This window comes from Osmia bicornis, chromosome 4 (assembly GCF_907164935.1).
Source record: "Osmia bicornis bicornis chromosome 4, iOsmBic2.1, whole genome shotgun sequence".
Lineage (NCBI taxonomy): Eukaryota > Metazoa > Arthropoda > Insecta > Hymenoptera > Megachilidae > Osmia > Osmia bicornis.
In genome coordinates, this window is record NC_060219.1 from 5,720,585 (window position 1) to 5,743,660 (window position 23,076).

The 23,076-nt window shown below is 40.5% G+C and overlaps 1 protein-coding gene across 12 annotated transcripts in view; it reads right to left on the bottom strand.

Annotated features, from left to right (window-relative positions):
• LOC114879956 (eye-specific diacylglycerol kinase) overlaps positions 1-23,076 on the bottom strand; it is a 40,923-nt gene that overhangs the window by 6,941 nt on the left and 10,906 nt on the right. For 5 of the 12 annotated variants that reach the window (XM_029195460.2, XM_046285493.1, XM_046285491.1 and 2 more), the window contains exons 4-13: positions 14,585-14,726; positions 6,508-7,172; positions 5,409-5,803; positions 4,938-5,320; positions 4,509-4,821; positions 4,031-4,208; positions 3,346-3,675; positions 2,877-3,149; positions 2,503-2,666; positions 249-2,292 (exon numbers count right to left, since the gene is read on the bottom strand). In XM_029195460.2, coding sequence (XP_029051293.2) covers positions 2,243-2,292; positions 2,503-2,666; positions 2,877-3,149; positions 3,346-3,675; positions 4,031-4,208; positions 4,509-4,821; positions 4,938-5,320; positions 5,409-5,803; positions 6,508-7,172; positions 14,585-14,726 — 2,893 coding nt within the window. In that variant the 3' untranslated portion in view covers positions 249-2,242. Of the gene's footprint in view, positions 1-248; positions 2,293-2,502; positions 2,667-2,876; positions 3,150-3,345; positions 3,702-4,030; positions 4,209-4,508; positions 4,822-4,937; positions 5,321-5,408; positions 5,804-6,507; positions 7,173-14,584; positions 14,727-18,807; positions 22,946-23,076 lie in introns of those variants that run through there. The other 7 variants (XR_003790008.2, XR_003790010.2, XR_003790009.2 and 4 more) reach the window with 5 other exon arrangements.

Here is a 23,076-nt window from a genome sequence, read left to right on the forward strand (position 1 = left end):
ATCATAATAATAAGAGACGATAGACCGTCGTTTAAGAGCTAATTGGTGTTCGTACGTTGATCCCCTTTTTCATTTTGGTACCGAGTTATGATAATTCCCTTCTCTCCGATTGTTTTTAGTCTATCATCAACACATTCTCCCTCCCTTTATTTTCGATATCTGTTTTTCCTTTTCAATTCTTCATCTTTATCGAATTAACACTTGCACCTTTCTCCATAAGTCATAAGACGCTTTTACTGTTTTAGAAAAAAATATTAAAACGATCCAAGCTCCCCAAATGACACGATTCAGGGTCTTGGGGTTTCAAGATTTTGGTTTTGGGAGGAACCCAGGGAGACCCAGGAAAAGACTGTGGAAAAGCTAACTTAGAACCTTTGTATTCATTTGATATAAATGTCTCGACTGTTTAAAGCTAAAACAAATGTCTCATGACTTATGAAGGAGAGTATACATCGTTGCTTGATTCGAAATTTCACTTGAAAATTTATGACGAGCTCTGCGAGGGATCAGTGAGAAGCAATGAATCTTAATTTGGCAAACAGCGCCTTTGATCTTAGGTCACGTTTTCATGGTAGCAACGAATACGAAACAGTTGGAATTGAATTTATTAGATGTCTCAGAGATTCTCGGCAACCGTTTCGTACGCAAAGAATAATTTTCAGTTGAAACGTTTTAACGGCTAAAGGGTTAATGGGATACCAAAAGAGAGCAATAAAATTCCATTAGCACTTACGTGTTCAACTCACCGTGAAAACGCGACCTAAGCTCCCTTATACTTGTCCATCGATTGGCACGATTCTCCTTGATGCCCTGATTCTATCTACCTATCACACAATTGAAAAATCTGTGAAGTAATTAAGAATATATTTTTCAATTAATTGCATCGCGCTGATCCCATTCGACAGGCATCGAAACTTTGTTCAACGAACGTACAAACGTCCTTCGAACACTCGTTCTATAATATCTTTTTTTTTCAATAATTCAACGATTTCGTTTGTTTAAATTTAAATTTTACACTGCGAGTATCGAAGCAGCGATAAGATGTTTGACGAACGTTCACGGACAAGAAAAACAGTATCGCGAGGAAACTTTTGTATCGTAAGGACAATAAATATGTATCAGTATTAACATACGTAGAAAATATATGTATATATATATATACGTATGTATATTAACGCGACACTTATACAAAAAAGATATGTGTTATCCGATACGATGAGGTATCCCTAGAACAAGCGAAGAGAAAAATTCAACACGGGAGAGAGGAATAAAGACTCTTGAAATACCGAACAGAGTCGGATAGAATTTTTCCTCCTAATCGATCAAATCTACCCTAACAATTGATAGATAACGAGCAGACGTATTGAATACGGTGTAACAACGCAACTCGATCGAATCAACGATCCCAGCAATCTTTTTCTCTTTTAATAAAATTCTGTCCAACTCTGAACACTACTATCGCTAATTTCGCGTTCTTAACCGATTGCGAAGAAAAATGTAAAAATCGCTCTACTAAGAACAATGCTAATTGTAAATCGATAAGGATATATTATTATAATATGTATACGATGTATATGTTCGCCGAAGTGGTAGCTAGAAATGGAACGTAGAAAAATATAAAATAAAAATCATACAAACAAATACCGTGAAGATTAGTCTTTACGATTACAGCGATTAATATCCGATTATCATTCACCTTTGATCCTAGTCTCTCACTAATTCGGTTACGGGTTTTTTCTTCTCAATTCCACACCCTTAAACTCCCAATGGATGAGCAAAAAGTGTTTTTATCACCGATTCCCGATACTGTTCAACGACATATCTCCTTTCCTTGTCATCGTCGATTAAAGCAAGGCTCGACAGATAGAACGCCTTGTTGCATTTACAAGATACGATTGAAAAAAAAAGAAACAGTATACACATACGTGTTTACAGGCTCGTGGTTCGAACGAGAACACCTAATTCTATACGAAGTACGTGTGATACCGTATTAATTATCTCTATGTAGAATGCGTGATATTAATTTACAAGGTTGGTTGACAGTGATCTCGATTCGCTCGACGAGGAAAATTGAAAAGTATCCGGTGTCACCTTCAACTGTCGAAGAAAAAATATCAATTTATCACGTGCAACTTACACTAGATCGCCGCAGAAAAGAAAGATCGTCGTTGATGATGATCGTTGAACCTAGATCGATGGTCTACGTAGGGTCGGCTCAGGCTCTACCGATTACGGCCGTAGGTCAAAGGGCATTCTCCATTTCTTCCGTTGTCAGCTGGAACTGCTCTTGACCTACATCATCGAACGGTGTCGATTTAACGATCGTAGAGGCGTGACAATACCGAGAGTGGATTTTCATTTTGACAGGCAGATATTCAAAAAATAAAAAGAAAAGAAAAATACGCTGAGCTGTGTTATAATGATGTCTGGGATATTATTGTATATTGTTTGTCAATCTTCAACGGGAACGTGTTTTTCAGAGAACAAAAGGATTAAACTCACTGTATAAATATGCTGCGAGTTCACGATCCTCTGCTTGCAGAGCAAGATCGCGAGGTGTGTTACCTTGCCGATCCTTGATAGTTAAATTAGCACCGCCGGCTACTAGCATGCAGCAAACGGAACGACGTTTATATTGAGCCGCTTTGTGTAAAGCGGTTTGACCTCTGTAATGAAAAAACAAGCTCCTCTTTTTTATTCGATTTCCATTCACCTGCCAATAATGAACTGTCCGTTCGATCGAGGATAAATTCCATCGTAATTTCAATCATTTTCATTATTACCCAATTAATTTGAGCTACTCGAGGATCTCGATTTGAAAACTAATTTCTTTTTTGTTCTTTTTTTTTCTTCATTTCTATTATATTAAAACTTACTTGTCGTTGTCGATCATGTTCAGAATGCTCGATGGTGCGCAAGCGATGAGATATCTGACAATATCCTTGTGACCATATCTCGATGCCAGGTGAAGAGCAGTTTGTCCAGTGGCGTCGATGCACATAAGGGAATATCCCCTCTCATGGAGTTCCTTTAGAGCCTGGATATTGCCGAGCTTTGCAGTTTTCAAAATACCGTCGCTGGTTTTCTCCAGTAATCTCGTGTTAAAGGTGTGGACCTCAGAACTCAAACCGAAAAGTCTATCTCGTGGACTGAAACAAATAAACGTTCATTCATTCGCATCTTGCACTGAAAACAGTTGTCTTTTTTATTTATATAACATTCACTACGAGTTAACCAATAATGATCGTAATGATCCTTACAATTTGTACCTTTAGTTTTTCGAACAAGATCCCTGATTACACGGAGTACTTGAGAACTAATTTTGAAAACATGTATACAGCTCACCTAATGAATGTTGGTGGTGCCTGATGTTGCGACTGAGCGACAGTCGTCACAGAGATCGATTTGGAGGAACCGCTTTCCTTTACAGAGTCCCTCGATACTTTTCCTTCGTTAGCCTTTTCCTCTTTCTTCGTGTTCTGCGGTTCGTCGCGTGCCATGTTTTTCTTCATTGATCCCTGACACTTGGCGGTGTCTTGAGTCTCGGCTTGCGTCTTCGTATCCTCAGCCGGTTTCTCAGCCGTTTCGCTCTCTGGTACCGGTGATGGTTGCGCCTTCGATTCGCTTTTAGGCTGCTCTTGTGTCATGGCTGCATTTGATTTTGGCCGTTCTTCGCTATATTACACGTTCTTTCTATTAATCTAATGATACGATTCCATTACCATTACGTTATCATGGACACACAGACGAATGTGTGAGCTGAGGATATGAAGAACGTTGGATCAAGGTGTTCTTATCGCCTGCATACAATTACCAGTCATAATTTTGTAACTGTTGCATTTGTTATTTAAAAACAGATATGGTTAATCGCAATTTCAAACAAACGGATGAGTTTTTACAGACTACATGTTAAAATTAACTCTTCTTTATTTAAGAACGTATGGTTAAGGAGTTTGAAAGGATTCAGGTTGTAGACTTACAATGAAACTACATACAAACAAAATTTGATAATTCAGAGTGTAAAGAATACCTCGGAGAGGGATGAGCAGTTTCAGGTTCCTGGCTGGCAGATACCTTTCCCTCAGGTTCGGTTGACTGATTGTTCGCAGTCTCTTCGAGAACGTAGACTACCTCGACAGCAACATCGGTCACGTAATGCAACTGTTCTTGAGCCCTGTCGATCCTGAAGAACCGTTCCGCGGTACACGCTGGAAAAGAGATTTAATTCCTAATCCAAAGGATTGAGGAAGAATCGCCACAACCCTTATACCATTAGATAGCACATGTATTATTAAGGCCATAAATTTTACAGAAAATTGTACGAGGGCAATCCATGCTTCAACAATGGTGGCAACTATGTTGAAAGATAATCTAAGCATTGTACTTCATTATGCAATAAAAGTGTTTTTCTAATAATGGTTTCCTTTTGTTTAATTGCTTAACGGAACTTACTTTCTGGAGTGACCTCGTATATAAGTTTTCCAACTGAAGAGCGACGAAATACTTACAGTCAAGGAAGCAACAAGTGTCCATATTATGATCTTTCGCCAGGATCGTCCTCAAGGATTCGAGGTCCGTGGTGGCATCGAGATCGAGTGGATCAGCGATCCACGTCGACGCGGCGTTCTTCAACATGTCTTTATCGTGATGATACTTCTCGTAATCTGACATTTTTATTTTCATTACAGGCAAGTTTAATCTATCCAGTTTCACGTCCTGCGGCGGCTTGCTAGCGTTCCTCCTTTTTGCCAGCATCGTTGCTTTGTTTAATAATTTCATATTTATAATAGATGGCAACAATCGGCAAGCCTCTCCGTCAACCTGAAACAAAAATAATTTCTCCATGGTTAATATTTAGAAATTTTTCTAATTTTAATTCTGATCTTCGCGTTCCAAAATGCTAATGATTCTTTTTTTTTCTTTCAAGATTTAATTACCTGCATTGGAATGGTTTTCGTAGTAACCAGTTTAGCTGTGCTACATTGAGCAATACAGGTACCATGACCCCCTGCTTGAAGAAGCGGAAGTTGGTACGTCGTCAAACCAACGACCTCTATTATCCCATCCTCGGTCGATGGTTCCTTGGTTCCACTAGCAGCGCCCCAAGGATGTGTCCCGCCACCGTACGAGGCGATGTTCAGAAATACAATGGCATGGACGCGATGTTCCTTCAATTTTGGCGTCACATCCTGGCCATCGCATTCCAACGTGACGAATTCCGAGAGGTCCTTCCATTTCCGCAAGACCAGATCCTTGCCACCCATCTGACCGTAGAACATCTTGTTTCGTAATCGCGAGTTGAACTTTTCTGGATGCGCCTCTGCGATTACATTTGAATCACTTTTAAGCTATTGCTTTATTTCTTCTTGCACGCATTACAGGTAAGCTACTTGAGGACAATTACTAACCTCGAGCCTCGTGAAACTCAAGAGCGATGTGAGCATCTACTCCAAGGGAATAGTAATTATTAACGACGTTCAGAGGTAGATTCTCTTTGCCCTTGCCGTTATCGTCGTCGCCCTGGGCATCCGGATTTCTTTCGACTATCAGTTCCCACCTATCCAACAACGTGGTGTCACTCTCACCGATGTTAGTTAAGATTTTCCCGATTGGCTCGTCCGTGTAACCACCGCCCCAACCTAACGCCCTTGCCAGATCGTTTCCGGTTCCAAGAGGGAGTACCCCGACGGCCGGTGGAGGAGATGCACCGATCTGATCTAGGATCGATAGCACCCAACCAACTGTACCGTCACCACCACACGCGAGAACTCGTAGATTAGGAACTTTTTTGAACAATTCTAGCCTAGAAAATTGAGGAAAGCGAAATAAAAGTTTGTAAAATATTAGATTTGTGCACAGAACGTGTTAAGATTATATTCTTAGGAAATTACGAAAATTATGAGCTTTCTAAAGAGGGAAGCTAATTAACTGGTTCACTGCAGAAATATATATGAGGACATTAATTGGGAAACGGGTGTAAAGGACTTTTAGTGTTTGTACGCAATCATAGTTGGACTGAATGAGGGTTGTTTACGACGTTGTGAATGCAGTGAAGTGAAATGCACCAACTTTCTCCTAAACTTCTCGAGAAAGTTTCGATAATACCATAGCGACAACCTTTGTTCGAAAACGTTCGTCCTTATTCAGCTATTCCCTGGCTACGAGCCAGACTCGTGGAACTTTGATTAAACCTCTTGTTCATTTATCATATTTTCCAATATCCTGCCATCCTTTTCGTCTAATCCATTCGACCAATTCATTTTCATCTCGATTTCCATTCAATTAACCTAATTCCTTACCCAAACCCGGAGTGTTAAATTTAAAGGTGCCGCTCGCGATGTTTTTGAACACTCGAACGACGATACTTGGATCCATATGGACCCAAGTAATGAATAATCATTTTCTTGCAATGAAAGCAAATTTTTTACACCGAGCATCGAGTCTACAGTGACGAAGGTAAAAATGATTCTAAACAAATCTATGAATAGAGGAGATAACAAAACTCACCCCATTTTGGGTCCACCCTGCGTCAGATCGAACACCTGTCTAGGATTCAACAGCCACTGGAATTTCTGCAACAATTTGGCACCCTGATTTCCTCCAGATTTCGGGTTAATGAAAACCAGCACCGGTTTCACGGATGCCGTAGGTATAGGTTTGACCACCCACAATTTCCCTTGATCCTGATCCTTCTCTTTATCTTTTTCCTTCGATTTCTTTCTGGATCCGGTGCTTCCTCCACCGCCAGATTTCTTTTTCCTCGGCGATTTCCTGAGGCTGCTCTTGAAACTACCTTTCCTGGGCAACTTGACGATCCAAGAGGGTGGAACGATGATGGAAGAATGGACACCAAGTTCACAATTTTCACCGATTTTCTGCACGTTGAAGCACGCTTCCTTGTTGTGGTAGGCACGTTTGCACCAACTGCAATTCACCGCGACAATCTCCTTCGAGGTGAAGCTCAGCTTCGATTGGAAAGACTTGCCACAGTTCCCGCATTTCCCTTTTTGCGAACGACGATGGACCCAGTGGTGTTGAGTGTTCGGTTGCTCGCGATACTGCCGGACGCCCACGTCCCGGAAGCTCGATTTACACGCGAAATTTAAACTCGTCGCGCACACCGTGTGAGCCACCACGCGACATGCCGCACATTTCATCCGGGCTCCGTGTTTCTGAAAATTCGTATATTTTCTGATTTGAAAAAGAGAAAATCTTTAACGAAGAACAAACTGTGTGTATGCTTGCAACGTTTCGCAAGAAAAACTCATGGTGTATCTTTCAAAGTTTACGTCGGTGCTCGGGGAAAAAAAGTGAAAAAGAAATGCAATCTCCCTTGAAACTACCCCGATCCTCGTGTTAATCACTTTTTCTAACTTTCTGAGGCTTTGCCGCATCGGTTCGTTTAAGCGAAAGAACTGGAACATTAGCTCGACGAGGTTCTCATTAGCAAGCAAAAACGCTTCGTTTTAAGTCTCTCAGCGATATTTCTTGGTCGTCATTTTTGCGATAATGCACCCTGTAAACCTTCGGCTCGTTTAAGTTCCCCGATTACATACGGGTTACGCGATTATTGGATTTTAATGGTGCAAACTTTCCCGATAGCCCTGGTTTATTGCATATCTAGCAACAAAGGAACAGCTCCGCGTTGCATTATGCATTATGTATTTAACGTTAAGATAAATTTAGGAACGGGAACGATGCCGGCAAATACACGCACCGTGTCTAAATTTATTCAATCGTACGAACACTTGTATCGTTCTTCGTCTCTTTGCCAACCTCCACCTGTCATTATTTATTTATCGAACAGCTGTGCACGTAGCGGTGTGAAATAATGTAGCCAACAGGAGATTAACGTTTAAATAAGCCCGCTGTACAAGGTCGACTTGTGAAAACAAAAACAAATATTTATGCGAAGGTTTCAATTTCTCACCCGACAACGTTATCCACTCGGCTCTAGGTTAATTATTTCAAACTAAGGAAATGAAAATGTTGTTAACTGAATCGTAGTTGCACAGAGAATAAACCGACGTTTCGAGTGATACATATAGGACAATATTAACTGCGACGGATGAGCAATATCGTAAGGGAAAAGCTTTTTTGAAGAGCAGCAGAAACGATGAAGAAGAGGTTCGACGAGGGTCTGTCGACCAGCCTTGACCCTCTACAAGCCGCTCTAGCTCTCTACTCGACCGCGTTTCCACTGAAATCGTCACAATTTTACAGCGCAACTTGCTGCACGGTTGATACAGCCATCGCCACGGCAGGGTACTAGTTTTTTTCAACCTCGCCTGATCGTTCGCCCCCTTTGATCATCCCCCGTTAAAAATGAAAACCGATGAAGTTTTTAAATTGTTTGAAACACGATTAACAAGATTGGAATCGCGGTTTCCAAAGCACATTTGCATAGCAGAGGATTAACTGGAGGATGAATAAGAGTGCAATTTTTCAAGTGAATTTTCAAGGAAACCAAATGAGTATTACTTTGCAAATTTACCTATCGCGACAGAAATGCGCGACGCTACGTCGCGTCGATCAATCATCGTAATAGCGTCGACCAGCGGCTTCCGGAGCGGAGGATCGAACTTCTTCGAGCAACGGTCGCGAGAAAAGAAAAGGATGCAGCGGAAAACTTAAATGGAAAACTCAACGGATGAACGGTTACCGATCTATCAAAGTCCGAGGTTACCGATGGAATCAATCTTCGTTATGGTACATGGGATTGCTCTCGACGCGGCTAAAAACAGGTAGTCGTCCGGGTCGTTAACGAGCCGTAAGATTTATTTATCTTAGCGGAATTGAGCTTTCATTTCGAAGCCGTTTCCGGTACGCCGCCCAAATACTGCAGTTAATAAACGAAACTTCCGTTTGGACGTTTCTCGTTTGATTGAGAGATCTATAAATCGTGGGAGTAGTTTTGTGAAATTCTACTGTTAACAGGTAATCCTTTCGTTGCGAAAGGATGGTATTGTCTATAAAACGAAACTGTCAGGATACTTTTGAAATAGAGAGATCTAGTTCAATGGCGTTGAATATTGTAGCTTTCTACAAATTTTAGAAAATTCTTTCATGTCGAACCGATGTAACTAGTTCATGCTTTCAATTTTTTTCATTTCCTGCAACGATACGTTCCCATAAACGTTTAATTGAATTAAGTTTTTTCATCGAGCTGACACGATCGACGGAAACATTCGCGAAACCGATGCGATTGATCTTGTTTTTTTTTTTCAATATTTTTCAACGTTCAGTCCGAGAATTTTTCTACGTCAGAGTTTCCCTTTGAGAGCGACTAGAAGCTCTCGACTAGTGTTGTGCTATCTGCGTGATTAGATTCGCTGTGTTTTCTGAACCAATACGACGGAAGAGAGAAAATCTTCGTTCGAAACGATGCAACTGCTGCAATTTTTCGAATTCGGTTTTACAAAACTTCATATTTCGATATTTCATTCAAAGCTACATTCGTTCCATTCGATTACTACTCAATGTGTTAATTATTACTTACATTATTCTCGATATCCTCAATAATCCATATTACTTTTCAGGATACTAGGTATGGTTATTCCAAAATGTGGGTCATCGATGGCTTACGGTGTTCAACGAAAGTTAATCTACTTCGATTCATGCACGTTAAATGATATTTCATAAAATATATAAATATTCTAATGTTATATTTTGCTACTTATAATGGCAATGCGAAGTATATTTAGTGATCGAGTTAAACGGCACGTGTTGAACCTTCAATATCAGAATGCACCATCGTATAAATTGAGTAGGGATTGCTTGCAACCAAATCTCGTTAAAGGAAAAACAAACATGTTGTATCAATATCCGTATTGCTGCCAGTGAAATAAAATTCAACAGAGAAACTTGAAAATTAAAAAACATATTGTTATTGCATGACTGTTCTCCAGCGACTAAAAAAAAAGCATCGATACATTCGTATATAATGAACTGGTTGAAAGAACAAGCTCGTGAAAAATTTGAAACAATACATAGATCGTATTTTGAAAAAAGGGAAAAGCTTGTTCGTTAAAAGTTTGTTTGAAAAAAACAGTTCTATTTTATTGTCTCGCTGAGATATCGCATCTATTTCGTCAACGAACATTAAATCATCGCCGAGAGCGCAGAAGAAACTGCAGTAAGGTTTAATTTTATGGTAGCGGACTCTTATAAAAGCAATTCGTATTTGGTCGAAAGAGAAGGTAATGAAAGACACGAAGGAAGGCAATAACATTTGCCTTTACGAGTGCTGACGGAAGTTTATAAAATTGCCGAGAGAAGAGTGAAAACGTAAACGGGGCAGGGAAATAAGAGAAACGAGCGATATCGCAAACTTGTATATTTGAAGGATGTAGAACAAAAAAAGAAGGAAGGAAATGAAACCTTGCGTATTTAATATTCGAGAATCTCGTTGCAGGGAATTTCATCGAGCGAATATTCAACTATTTCTCGGTTGAAATGTCACGGGATATGCTTCGATTTCGAATCATTTCATAGCGGAGGAACATCTTCCACCACATGAAAATCGACACAAATTTAATTTCGCGGAATTGCGATGAAATTGGACCCTCGGGACGTTCGCGTTTTATGCAAATTGAGATTTAACCCTTAAACGCGTTGTTTTTTACATATTTTCCACTTGCCGCTTCACGAAATCAATAGATCCTCTGTAATTAAAAATTCTGTTTACAACAAACATTACCAATTTTCAAATTGAAAAAATAAATCGACTTTAAATTAACAACTGACACGTAAGGTTCGCGTAAAAATAGTTTAATCTAGGTAAAATGTATTAACGTTCCTGTTTTAGCTGACCTCAACAATTTTTCATCCCTTCGTGCACGTCGAACTGGTACAAGAAAAAAAATAAAAAAATAAAAAATAAAAAAAAGAATAAAAAACGGAGAATTTTCGCGAAACGAACACGTTGCTGTTATTTCTCGTCAATATCTCGAAAATCATGTCGAACACGATGCAGGTAACACGTAAAATTACTGGTGGCCAGAGGCAAGCTTTGATGCAATTTCTAATTTAGTATCATGCAAACTAGCTGCAAAAATATTTACCGTGCTGGACACGCTGCCACAGGGAAAATTACCACCCCCTACCCTGCACTCTGCACGTTACTCAGCTTCATCGTAATAGCCTGTAATCGAGGCATGCCCGATAATTTTCTTTTTATACCCGGACAAAGTGTTTCCGTAGATTGCCAATTTCCGTTATTAACACACACGCACACATATACATACGGAAGTTATATCGCCGCCTGTAACTTTACCGGTTACGTTATGGTGCTGCAGTCCAGATTCCCTGTGATTTCGAAGTTAAACGAACGCGTTTATCGCGAAACGTGAAATAAACGCGAGCGAGTAAAGAAAGTGATTAGTTATAAGGGAAATATATTGAAAGAGAGAAACATCAAAAGGTTTGTTCTGATTGCACGATTTACAAGGAAAGCATACAAATTTTATTACCTACTGATGAATATTCTTCGAAAAACAATTAAGTCTCCAATTTCCATAAAAATATTTTCACAAGTTTCAAAGAAACTTCTAAAACAACGTGTTTGCAATTCTATATACGACCACTTAAGGGTTGAATGTTTATTTTTGTTCACAGTATGGACGTAAAAATAGATATGGCGTGTATATTCTGAGAAATCAATTAATACACTATAATTGGGCCGGTATACCGTGTAAAATCAATGAATCGCATTATATTAATGAGTTACTGCGTTTCGTTGAAGACGAGTCGAAAAACTTTAAAACAACTCCAATTAAGCAAAAACATTGGGCGAATAAAATTTCTTGAGTTACAAATTGTGTTTTTATTGTTTTTAACATTGATTGTGTTTACGTAACACAGTCGTAATTATTTCATAGTTGAATGTTCATTAAAAATGATTCGCTTGGGAAAACGCATCATTCCTAATTGAACAGATCCAACTTTCGTTCAAAAGGAAAAAAGTGAGTTAATAAAGCGATCTTCTGGGAACGATCGCTTGGAATTTTTCTAATTAGATATCCGCCTATGCACATAACGTTTCTTCTAGATCCTGGATTAGATATTTCAGACGCAAACGACTTAATTATCGAGCGTTAATTAATCTTCTACTATAAAACCTAAGCAATTTTCCTTTATAGCGTGATTAAAAGTAAAATGTAGCTGAAAATTTCAAGTTGCAATTTATTTCTAATACGTTCATGACATTTTTACGACCGAATTTTTTTACTTTGCACTCGTAACCTTTGAACTATTACAAAATCAATACTGAACACGTTGTTTATGAAAACTAATTTGCAATTTATTTATGATACCCTCTGGTTTCCCTTACGACCAAATTCTCTATATTTCATCCGTAACCTTCGAACCACCATGAATCAATACCGAATGTATCAAAGAAATATTCCATTCTTTTGAAATGTAATGGATCTAAAGGAAAAAATAATTCTATGACGAACCATAAGATGACAAAACGAATGATCCACCTTACAGCGATAAGGATGCTCGTAAAAGAGGCAAGAAACCGTATAACGAAATAAACGTGGCTCTCGTGAAAGCATAATTCTCACCGCTGTTTCAAGTCGAGTCAATTTTTCATCGGCTTTCGAAAATTCTATCAGCCATTTACAATTTTTCAAAATAGCCATTTTAAGAAGACGAACGATGCATGGGACGAAACGTATTCCCTGGTGAACTGTTGCTCAAAAATATCGCGGATCCGACTGATAATAAAAGATGCACGTTGTCGGGCGACGTGCCGCGAAAAAGTATTTTCAGACTGGCAGAGTTATAGAAGTCTCCTTCTTCTTCGTTCAGCTATTCATCGCTACTTTCATAGACACCATTTTTCATGCCGAGAGACGTTGCGTTTTTATTCGCTCTTCGAACGGTCGTACCTTTGAGAAACACGCTTCACGGATCCGTACTTACCGACCATTTTCTTTCACGCTTTTATTTCCCTCGTTTTTTTTTACGATTATTGGTAGCTCGCTACGTTGGTACATTCTTTAACTAGCTATTCATTCTTTTTTTACAACGCCGTGCAGACAATAAAAGAGAGACTCGAAAAATTCGAGGGATGAAACAACGTAATTGATATTTATGATTAATTATAGTTTTTCTTTGCTTTTATTATTGTTGAATCATCTATATAGAATATAAGAGAGAGAGAGAGAGAGAGAGAGAGAGAGAGAGAGAGAAATATTTATCAAGGGGCGGATTTTAATTTCAACACTAAATATCATGCAACATTGCAAGGTTGAAAGTTAAAATATCTTCTAAGGTGATAATTTTATCTGAAAAACATTCTAACATCTTTTCTGTAGCAAACAAGAAGCTTCACTGAATAATGCATAAGGTATTCTTCGAGTTCGTTTATCATCCTACTAAACTGAATCAGACACCCTCTCTCCGTAAGGTAAAAAATAGTTGTCTGAAAATCTGAAAATTTCAAAATCCTTTCAGTTTTCATTTACAGTGAAAACGAGGAGCTGACAGAATGATAATTAACAGAAATAAACGAAGGATACGAAGAAAACAGGAAGCATACCTACATAATTAACAACAGTTAACATCTGGTTCTGAATTAAAGAGTAATTAAAAATTCACCAAACGCGAAGCAATCGAAATGGAAAGATGGTCACGAAAATAAAGTCTTATAGAGTATCCGACGTTCTCTGGTAGACCGCTAAAAATAGAATGTCGCAAAAGTAATTAAAAACCGTTTTAACACCTTCTCGCGACCGTGTTTCCAGGCAGCTGCGAACAAATTGGCGAAAATGGGATGTCGTTTCGAACGTGCTGGAAGAATGTGAAAGAGACTCAACCAAACATTTTCTGTTACTCGTTTCCCCTCAATTTTTATTTCGTTCCTATCGAACTTAATCGTTCTTCACGATACGTTCGACAAAACGCGAAACAGAGAAACAATTAACGTGGATGCTGCTGTTTCCAATACGAACCGAAACGAGCACGGCACCGCAATGGTCGACGAATTTAGATGGCAGTAGAAGGTAATTATTTACTCGTTACCGAACCGATGATTATTTAACGGATTAACGTGAAAACGATTAACGTATTATTTGATCAATCCAACGGAGATGATTTAACGTGTCTCGTGAAATTCTATTTCTGATACAATTGCAACAGATTATATTCCTACCCTTTCGCTGTGCTCGTATAAATGGGCCGATATGATGGATCGCCTGATACCGTGTTCTCTGTTATTATCAAACTTCATCCGTTCTGTTTTTAATGCTTTCCTTTCATTGCTTTTCTTCATCGATTAAGATATAATGCTCTTTTGAAGAAGGAAAATGTTCGAGAGTTTCGACGAATAAAAGGAGAGTCGAACGTTGATTTCAATAACCACCCCGTTGGAAGATGATAAGAAATTGAAAAATACAGATAATGGAGGTTCCTTTGAAATCGAAAAGTAATTTCAAATGTGACTGTTCGATTTAACATTTTCCATTATAACGTGCAGGGATGTTTTCTTATTTGCTTGCTTACAAACTAAAAATTTATAAATTTATAAAATTGTTATTGAATATAATCGAAAGATAAAAGAAAAAAAAAAACTTACCGAGCAGTCGTTGACGTAACAAAAATCACCAGAAGCCGAGGTTGGTACCCAAAGATGTTCCCCATTTAGTGCACCAGGACCCCAATCGGGAGTTGATCGGGGTTCACGGTGGCCGCCACTCGTTCCACCCTCTTCTCTCCCTCTGAAACCACAAGACACTCGATTACAGGCTGACACTTCGATATCCGGCCTGTGCTTGTTGCAGTTGACGTTAATTCCTCTACAGAAATTCCATTAAGACGGGAACAATGCACGTCACTGGGACACAGAAGCGAGTATCTTCCGAACTTGTTTGCCTTCTAATTTGATCGTTCACAAAATAGAAAACGTAATCTCAACGGGGATAATATCAATTCTAAGAGGAATTAAGAAGCTGTATAAACGATTCAATAGTAATTGTTAGCTAACATCGATACATTTAAGCGCCTTCATCATTCGTTTCATTTATTATACACATGCAGCATAAAATATGTAAAATAAAATATTTTTAAGCAGTTTCACGTGTTAACTGTTATCGATATTAATAATTTTATAAAGATTACTCTCAAAGAGTTAAAAATTATGAAAAACTATACCGCAATTTGAATTGTTGACTTTCGGCTGGTAAATGTTTTTTAAGTCATAGTGTTGGAGCATCGAGATTAACCGAAAGTCATTTTCGCCTGCATCCAACGATGTGGTGAGTAAAGAAAGAGTTAATATTATCCTGTGGGAATTCTCGCGGGAACGGAGTCTGGTGAAAAATTCAAGGATATTTTAAATTTCAAAAAAGCAGTCGGAGTATAATGGGCGGTACAGCGTGCAACTTTAATGACAACAGTCACTCGTCAGAACCTCGTGTCCCTTTGGAGGATTATATAAAAATTTTATTCATTCTACCCAGTTACATTCTACCCTGGTTTCCGCATAATTAGTTCGCGAAAATTACCGAATATCTGGGCCAATCGCGGGATAGAGAACAGACGTATCTGTTACGTATAGATAATTAAAAGCCAAAATGAAAATTTACTAATCGTGGTAATATTTGCAAATTGCAATAATTACAAAATAATAGCGTGCCTATATAATTATCGTAGCCGAGTACACAATAGCCTGTTATCTCGCTGTCACATTGAAAGGATTAATTTCAATTTGTGCCAGTTTGCTTAGCCAATCGATCGATATCTTTTGTGCTGTTCAATAATGAATCGTTTGAAAGACAGAATAAGATAGAGGTGAAAGGAAAAAAGCACGTGCGCTTATACCGACGGATAAATTTTAAATAATAACGAGACTCGACTGACATGGTACGCGCTATGTAGAATTAGTTCCTTAATAATGAACGGTCTGCGATCATTAAAGATTCACGAGCGTCCTCTCGAGAATACGAGACCATAATGCCGAGTTTGAAAATTTCATTTACCAATTGGACCGTATTTGGTCCGTCGGTCTACGGCCCTTTCGAGACCACTCAATATTCAAACGACCATCTACCCTGTTATCGGAATTTCTTCTATTTATCAAATCTGTCGTCGAATTGAACCCCTGATCGAATCCTTAATAACGAGAAGTTCATTCAAGTTTCTCGCCACTTTCGTCGTCGTCGTCGGACGAAAAATAAAACTTTCAATAATATTTTACATTTTAGCAAATTGAAATGTTAAAATAATATTAGAATGTATTGATTTTAAAGTAGAATTTCATTGTTAATTACAGTTGTTCGATTAACTCTTTCACAGAATTGAACGGCCATACTCTTTGCGAATTCGATTAACGTGCATGCTAATTGGAATCACGATAGCTAAACCGATTTAACGAGTTTCCATTACTCCTTCGTGAATCAGTCCGAATGCATTTATAAATTCACAGGGAAAAGTAGAACAATTGTTCTTACGATATTCCAATAACTTATCGTTGGATCTCTTGTAGGTGTAAAAAAAAGTAAATCAGATGTATCGATTAAACGATAAAGTCATCAACGACAGTCTCCAATTACAAGGACGTACTTCTTCTTTTTTTTTTTTCTATCCCTAGAAAATACCATTTTCAAGTCACGACGAACGGAATGAAACGCGCTCGTATCGCATTCTCCGTTAATTCCTGACGTTCGTAATTCGATTGCGAGATCGTTCGTTATCCGAGAAGCTGAACAGAAATAGCTCAATCGAGGCCGTGAAACTGCGACTGCATTTTCTCTCAGCCGATGAAAATTTTCACGTTCGACGGGTTTCAATTGCCGCTTGCCTATTTCGTTCCTTCACGATCAATCGGTCACCCCTAACAAGCGGACGATTTTTCACCGGTGAAATTTTTATTTCTACTGCTCGAAGATTGAACGAGCAAATAGTTTAATCCTTTCATTACGAAGAATTATATTTATCTGACTGAACATTTTTCTAAACTTTCAAAAGATCAGAACCGAACGATATTTACCGTTCTAATTGAAACAGGAGGTTTAGTTAATATTCTCGTTGCAAGATGAATTGCGTAACGCGTACAGAAGACAGCTAAAAGAAGAAGAAGAAGAAGCGACTACTTTACTTTGGAAAAATTGTACTCCTTTCCATTTACCGACTTCAACGACCATGGTAATAAAAATCTCGTTATCCGACTTCTTAGTATGTATCGGCGAAGAGGAACTTCAGTTTTAGAGGATCAACGTTTCGAGTATCTCTGCGCCGCTACGTTTCAATTAAACTAGTTAGACTTCTAATAAACTTGTGAACGAAAGACTAGGAAAACCGCAGACGAAGAAAATTTCAAAAGAGAAATACAATTTTTGTCTGAAAATTCGTATAAACTCAAAAGGCTTGTAATAAATGATTTTGGAAATAACTTCAAAAAACAATGTCCAGACAGAAATTGAACTTCTCGTGTTATTCTTGGGGCAAGAAAGGGAACAGAAGTTAGTAATTCTAATAAACTCCTCTCTCCCTTGAATCATTGACGTCTTAATCTGCCCGAAATAGAAAAGGCTGACCGTTCCCGGCACACAAAAGACACGGTATCACCTCGTAATCGCAACTGCGGCAAAATGAAATTGACTTTAATGAAATTCCGACTTTAATCAAAACTATTCATCGTCGGACATCGACTAGCCCTCGGACGATTTCATAAAAATTTTAGTTTGCTTCGACCATGTCTCTTATCTGCTTTCTGTATAATTAGTCCGCGGAAACTGTTGGGTATGTAGGTTAAATGCGAGACAGGAAAAGGGAACGCGAAATGACGTACATACATATAGGCTCTTGCCGTTCTGCGCTTATCGTATGCGGCTATCCGTTTCGTATCGAAATCATTGAACGTCGAACATCAGAAATATTTCAGATAGAAACTATGTTTCTCGAGTGGTCGATTAATTTGTTAAATGGATCATTTTATAAATTGGAAAATGATTATCTTTAAATTGTTATATACATGTATCGTTATCCCAATAAAAGAAATATATAGGATCACGGTACTTTGTTTCGCTTAAGGATCCTTCGGTTTAATTCCACCAGGTATTTCCCCTGAAATTCGAAGAAGCGAGTTTTAAGGTCGAACGAAAATATCAAGGTGGAATATTTCGATGTACGTTCTTTGCAAACAATGATGTTCGATTCGTTGGGAGTTCGAGTATCTTTTAAAAAACATATTCCTGACGAGGGTAGAACGTTCTCCAAGGCCCTTTATAATAGATATATCTGGGAAAAATGTCGTCGTTATATCTCAGCACTCACCCTCTGCAAGTTCCAGCAAAATTCTAAAAATAGAATCTTCCACTGAAACCATCCCATTGGATCTCATAAAATTAATCATATCTAAAGACAAACGTGCAATAATAAGCCTCTATCTCGTTGGATTTAGCAAGTCGAATCCGACGATACTTAAAAATTATTCATTAATTTTCGAGCAACACTCAACAACAACAACTATTAAATTGTATCGTATCAAATGACCAATTTCGCAACATGGAAACCTAATTCAAATTTAAATTTCAAATTGGTATGCAACAAGTGATGCTTCTATCGTCATCAAATTACGAATCTAAGTTTCAAAATTGGTCCATTCGATACGGTACGACTTAATATAAAAAACCGAAAAGACAACACAAAGAAAACAAACATCGATGAAAGAAGGAGCAAGAAAGATTCTTCTTGACCAGTGTAGAATAGAAACGAGATAGAGAATCGCGACGAACAACCATTCAGAAAATTCAAAATATTCAGAACAAGAGACTTGCTCCATTCACCAGACGTACCCACCCTCTTGGAGGTCGAGCCTCGGTGCCAGGAAGTAGAGCCGTGTACCTCGTCTGCGCGTCTGTAGGCAGAACGATATCGACGCTCTTCGATCGTATATTCTGTTGAGGAACGGCCAATGTATCCGCATCTCCTCCGTTTCCGTTCTTGTTATTAAAGCAAGAGTCCACGGAAGCGGCACGATCCCGTTTCAACTCGGGAACAGTTAGAAATATATCTCTGACGACGATCTTGCACTTGTTGGTTTCGACGTTAGCCACCTCTTCGTCGTCTTCGTCGTCCTCGAGTTTCTCTTCGTCCTCGGTCGAGCTGACCACCGTTGGTAGGTCGATGGGGTAAGAAGTAAGCGCCTCTTGACGAGCAAGTTTCGGCGAGGCGAGCGATCTTCTGCGTTGTCTTTCCGGGAATAATTCACCTCTCACCGCACTGGTGTCCGTATCTTCTCCCGCGACCTCGGGAACGATCTCTGGCACCACAGGGGACACAACTTCCGGTACCGTGTCCGTGACATCGGCGCCTTTCTCGGTGAACGTGGTCAAAGTGACCCTGATCTCGGGGCTACCTTCGCTTCTGTCGATCAACTCGGAATCCTCGTCGTCGGAGGTGTCCTCGTCTTCGTCCACCTCTTCGTCTTCCCTCGAGGAAGGCTCCTCCTCGTCTCGGCTCGAATAGAGATTCTTATACTCTTCGACGCAGGCACAGTGATAGCAGCCCGATACTTGGATCGTTGGCGTCTCCGGGCGTCGAATGCTGCCCAGAGATTGCTGACTGGAAGACGAGCCGTAACTTCTCTCGCAGACGTCGAAACTCTTGGATCGTTGTCCGCTTTGCAACTGCGGCACTCTGAGCGTCGAGGCTCGTCTTCCTCGCGAGGAATCCTGCGACCTCGCCGGCGAACAAGAGGAAGACGAGGATGAGGTGGTCCTGGTTGATCTAGCGTCTCTGATATCGTCCTGTCTTTTAGCCTCCAATTGGATCTCGTCGAAGGAGGCTGACCTGACTTGTTTCGGTACCTCCAGGCTAGACTGCGACTTCATTTCCGCTCCCGTCGGGGTGCGAGACCTCTTGAAGGTCGAGCGCAATCTCTGCATTCTCACTTGGCAGCTATCTGCTGAATATCCTCTCGTTTCTACCGAACGACCGATCGTACCTCGACGTCCACTGCTGTGATCCCCTTCCGGCCAGCTCTTCCTCTTCCTCTTCCTCGTCCGTTTCAACGCTACTGCTCGAACCACGATCCTCTCGTTTCTGAACGATCGTCGTCTCGCTGGTGGGCTTGGTCACCTCGGTGTACCTCGGCGAGGAGGAAGCCGACTCGAGTTGCCCGCGACCGCACCCTTCCGCCACCTTCCACTTAGCTGCCGGTCTGCAGCCCATCATAAGTGACCTCGACGTTCGTTCTCAGCTTGTACACCTTCGATTTATCCAGATTATTCTGCTTCGGTAATCGAGCTCGTCGCGGGAACTGACAGGTCGCCGGTTGCCCTTCGATGAACGATTATTTCATGCTTTCTCCTACGATTACTCAACGCTTCGAGCAGATGGTTTTGACCACGCTTCGTCGTTGCTTCTGTCAATGATTGTTAAATACTGGACATGTCGTTGATTGTCTAATACTGGAAGATTACTTGAATACTTGGAAACACTGTTCAACCGTTACAAGGAACGATAGTTTTTCAATAAAGTCACTGTTAGTTGCTCGCGAGGATGAGGTCCTCTGTTCTTTAGTCCCTTTTAATTACCTTCGTCGTTGTTTTACATTGTTTCGAACATACGAGATTACTCAAGATCACTATAACATTGATCCCACAATAGCGTTCGAGACAAGGCCTTGTGTAATCCCTGTAGAACCGAGGCGATCATCTATTCGCTAAAATTACATTCCGATCCGGGACGCATCCGACGCCACGTGGAAACTATGTCCTCGATCCAGCAGCGTTTGCAATTTAAGCTCCTTTCCCTATGCGACGGAATTTTCTCATCACCGCGTTCAATGATCACACTATCTCAAATTAAACGCACCACCCTCGACGCAAGAAAAGGTGAACTTTATTCAAGGATGTCCCTTTTCGCTTTAAGGCTGTAATCCCATCCTACTTCCTCGTGACTCGTGTATAGAAACATAGAACAAAGGACCACTTTCTTTTAATTTTTTCTTTTTTCACTCTAGATAGTTCTGAGTTCTTTGAATATTTTGATGGAAAATACTTTTGAATATTGAAAATCCTTTAAAGACGAGCAGTCATCTCCGTCTTGAAACGTCTCGTAGAAATTGGCAGGATGTAACACGGTTCGTTTCCCTCCAATCCTCCACCTTAAATCATCGAGCGTGTTAATCGCGACGTATTCCCTTCGACGACCAATATTCGTAGGCTGATAAACCCGTAGAATGGAGCAGATAGGAGTGCGGATTAATCTCTCATACGGGGATGGACATCGAACACGTGGATCGCCTCGTTATAACCTGCTCTCTCCGAAGCTTCGATGATATAATTCAAACGAATCAGACTCAGCTAAGTTAATTGGATCATCCTTGGATCTCTATAAGTCCTAATACCGCCAACACTCAATTTCGAAGACGATTAAAACGCCTACGTTCTCGCAACGACGTTAGTTCGAAAGTGCGAACAGTGTCTCTTTAATGTTCTCTTTAAAAAGCTTCGGAAGAAGTGGAACGAGAAGTAAGAGAAGTTTGTTCCAAGTGTTCGGGGGTTGATGGACCGACGGCGACCAGCGTGTTGCTCAACGACGCGCGAACCATAGTCGAAGGTCAAACGTCGCCGTTCGCCAGAACACCGTCGACGACCTCCACGAACCTCGACGCACGTGAGATCGTCAAACACCTTTCGCGAAAGATTTTTTTTTTTTACCTCGCTTTCTATCCATTCGCCACTGTCTCACTCGCTGCTCGTTGAGGCACTCTCCTCTCGAGCGACTAGCAGCATCGATCGCCAGCCTTTCCAGCCCCGTAACTTAATTTCTCAGCGATGTTCGGATAATCCGCTCGATTGTAACTTCTCGTGAAATTCCGTGCCGCGTGCACGAGGATCGCCTTACGGAGGACGCTGCCATTAGGTGATCTCCATTTCACCTGCCTCCAGTTACCTCTCCGTTTACCGCCTCGCTGATTCTCCCCTCTCTCTCTCTCCTCTCACTTGTCGAACGATAAACGATCACGATCTTCTACTGTCACTCGAATCGGCGGAATGAATCATGTATTCGCACGCCAGACTCGTTTTCACGCTTCAAGTCTGGCGCGAGTCCACGATCAGCTTCTACCGTTCAGCTACGTAAACATCGCGTCTCGATGTGCAAATTTTCTTCGCGATGAAAAAAATGAAAGGATCCACGCGGATCGAGGTGCACGCGACTCGACAGCAGCCGTTGCGTTTATCCCTGCTGATGGAAAAGGTTGGTGGATGCCGTAGGTTTGAAGCGCAACAGGAAGAACGGTGAGGAACAGAGAAGGAACGAGATAACGCGTACGTGCCGTGACAAGGGGTAGACTGTTCGGACTAGTGACCAGGGCTCGGCAGTGGCGGATGCCACGAGAGGCAAAGGTGGGGGTTAACACTGGGGCTCTCGTCTCCCTCTAACCCTTGCTTCACCCTCTTGCTCGCGCCCTCTTAGCCGTCGTCGGTCAGACATGCGCCCTCCGACCAATTTCACTGTGTGCACCTTTACACCAACATACGCGAATAAGGAACACCGAGTGATACCACCGACGACGAATTGGAGATTGCGCTACATGACCGACTACCGTCGGGGAAATGTGTGTGACGCAGGAAGGGCAAACACGTGTAGAACCTCCTCTTCTTCTTCTTCTTCTTCTTCTTCTTCTTTTCTCCTTCGCTCTTTTCGGGATTATCTCAGTCAAAATTTAACCCTTAACTCTTACAATGAAATCGAGATACGTTAATTGTATAGCGGAGCCAACGGGCATTTTTCTTATTTACACGCGTTGGATGTTTGATTGCTGGGTCGAGGACAATTTTTAGGGCGAAGCGTTTCATCGACCGTTTGATTGATTTTACTTTTGTTACGTTCCGAGTAATAGCCAAAGAATAACGCGAGTCATCGTTGGTATAGAGGTCGACTCGGCAGATCCTATTTCTCACAAGTTCCTTCAATTGATTGTCGTCTGTCAACAACGAAACGGACTTCCGTCATCCTCCCTTTCGGTTTCTTTTCCCTTTCTCCTGCTACCCATGCGGAGAAGTATCGACGAAAATCGAATATTATCAAAAATGATTCTTTAAGTAGCTGGAAACT